This window comes from Aspergillus terreus, genomic scaffold (genome assembly GCF_000149615.1).
Source record: "Aspergillus terreus NIH2624 scaffold_2 genomic scaffold, whole genome shotgun sequence".
Taxonomy (NCBI): Eukaryota; Fungi; Ascomycota; class Eurotiomycetes; order Eurotiales; family Aspergillaceae; genus Aspergillus; species Aspergillus terreus.
This window is the reverse complement of record NT_165925.1, coordinates 1,862,091-1,864,555: the sequence shown is the minus strand read 5'-3', so window position 1 is coordinate 1,864,555 and position 2,465 is coordinate 1,862,091. Positions and strand designations below refer to the sequence as shown.

Here is a 2,465-nt window from a genome sequence, read left to right as displayed (position 1 = left end):
GGAAATTGAGCACGAGAACGGGGGCCCAGTTCGCGAAGGCATTGAAGACAAGCGGGATCTGTCGATGCCGGGGTGATAAAGTCATTGGCTTGTTTCTTTCATCTGAGTCCACATTTCACTGGTGGACAGAAGGGTCCCTCCATCCGGGATCTTGCGCTGCTGGTTGTGCCGGGGATGCGGACAACTCGGGGCGCCCGGACTACCATTCGACGAGTCATGTGGCGATTCTGTGCGCGATCGTCTTCCATTACTCGACGACGCAGAAGTTGCGCGTTCACTCAAGTGGGCGGTGGCCTTCCCCGCTACTTCTGAGCCGGGGCGATGGGTCCGAGCCATCCTCCTCGAGGAGAGCCTTCACGGAGGCGCTGAACTTGGGTTCCGGGACTTCGTCATCGGAGCTATCGCCAGCCGAGTACCGTTTCGATGACGGCGCCGCATTGCTTCGAAATGCAAGTGTCTTGCGCAGTTCTGGAGAGGGGCGGTTGGAGCCGGTGCGGGACACTGCGGCGCGAGACATTTGTCGGGTCGATGGACGTCGGTGCAGGCCACTCGTATACGCCGTCGAGAGAGAATTGGGGGAGGCCATGATGAAGGCCGGATAATCTCACATGAACGTGTCGGCCAGTTCGTCCGTCCGGGGCCCAGGTGGTGAGCCGGTTGTAGTCGGCGTTGTGCTTGTTGATATGCAAGTAAGTAGTTTGATAGCCGGAAATGCACAAGAGTCAACATCGCGGGAGGCTGGGAATCGCGGGTGGTGTCACGTGAAACACTCGTTGCCAGGGTGATCTGACATCACAACAATGACCGGTGTTCTATTCCACCGCCTTTGATATCGAAGACGATTAACATGCCCTTGGGTTATTTCTGATACTTAATTAGTATCCTAGTACAGTTGAATAGGCTTGTAGAACGCTGTTTATCGTTGCGGCATTGTCAGACATCGACGTCATACATTTAAGGTCGAAGCTCGCAACTATATATCGTGATGCTGCGGAACAACGTATCTACGGGTATTCCAAGCAATATATTGGGACTCCTCCCTACTACATCTGGAGAAAATAAATTAGCACACCGACCTGGTATTTAGGATAATTGAATTTACATTGGCCAGAGAGCTATACGGTCATAGTTGATACTCAATGGCCAGAAGTCTACTCTACCTTTGGGAGCTACCTCTACTAGCTTTGACTTCGATACTTCCAATTGATGCTTCACAAGGAATTTATGTTCTACAGCTATCTCTACACATCTTGGATGCCGATTTATACGTAGTGTGCCTGTGATATAGACCCTATACCATTTGTTATCGTGTCGGTAGGTATATATGCCCCGGGTATTGTATGCTCCGGAGCACAGGACGAGACCAATTCTTCATACAATGACATACTCAGAAAGTATACTAGTACCTAACAAAAAAGGATGACATGCCTGACTACACACTCAGGAAATTCCCCTGTCGTTGAGCTGTGTTGATGGCAATATGGAGTACTAATCATGAGTGTCAATGTCACCTGACCACCGAGTGACAAAACAGGAGAAAAACTCACCACACTCACCACCTCAACTTCTCCGACTCTCTCACATGAGATGCATAACTACATACCTCATTTATGGCCATCTGATCCTTGATCCCGCCAATGAAACCCGTCCTCGATATTATGGCCTGAGACATGACCAACTCTAAAATTTCCGATGGGTCTCTTCGTTCTTCGTCCTCTTCCGGCCTGCTCCGTCCGCCGACGACACGAACCTCAAAATAGCGAGATGGAGGCCATCCAGCACAAGAAGCTTTTCACTGGTGAAACGATCGGTCTGATCCTTTGGCTGATTCGAGAGAAGAGCATGACGGCATCTTTACTCTGCACCCTGTCCCCTTCGCTCTCGCCCAGCAGAACCCCCTGATGGTTCCATCGGTTAGACCATCCTAGTGGAGCATCAAACACAGGAACCAAGGTATCAATCTAGGAACAGGAACGCCTTGTTTCGGCAATGATCTGAGGGCCCCTCTTGCATGGGTTCCTCCGCAGTAAACTTTTCCATCTCAAAATTTTCTTCTTTTCTGTTTCATCGCGTCGCAGCCAGGCTCCATCGGATGCGAACATCTCCCACAATGGAAACGCTCACGGAGAATGAGCCTCCCTTGGCATCTCTGCTCGATCGTTCGAGGCTGTTGCCCAACCCCTGGGGTTGTACTGCAAGACGAGCTACGGAATACGGAGCACTAGCGTCCACTTTGGCCCTGACTAACCGTTGACTAGCGAGTCTAGTTCTACGCAGTCTCAATAATCAATCATACAACGCCCGATTCTTCCCCTTTTCAACAGGGGCTGGGCTGGCCCTCATGCAATCGTCCGTACTTTATCATGGGGAACTATACCGTACTAGTCCTATCCCTATGAGGTGTCAGCGAGCGTTAGGTTCCCCTACACGGTCAACACGCCTAGCTACGCCTCCTGCTCCATACT

General features: G+C 51.1%; 1 protein-coding gene across 1 annotated transcript in view; it reads right to left on the bottom strand.

Annotated features, from left to right (window-relative positions):
* ATEG_01659 (serine/threonine/tyrosine protein kinase MPS1) overlaps positions 1 to 586 on the bottom strand; it is a gene marked incomplete at both ends in the record, with an annotated part of 2,533 nt that extends 1,947 nt beyond the window's left edge. Inside the window, one exon of the mRNA XM_001209024.1 lies at positions 307 to 586. Within this exon, the coding sequence (XP_001209024.1) occupies positions 307 to 586 (280 nt within the window). The remainder of the gene's footprint in view (positions 1 to 306) is intronic.
* Between the last annotated feature and the right edge of the window lie 1,879 nt (positions 587 to 2,465).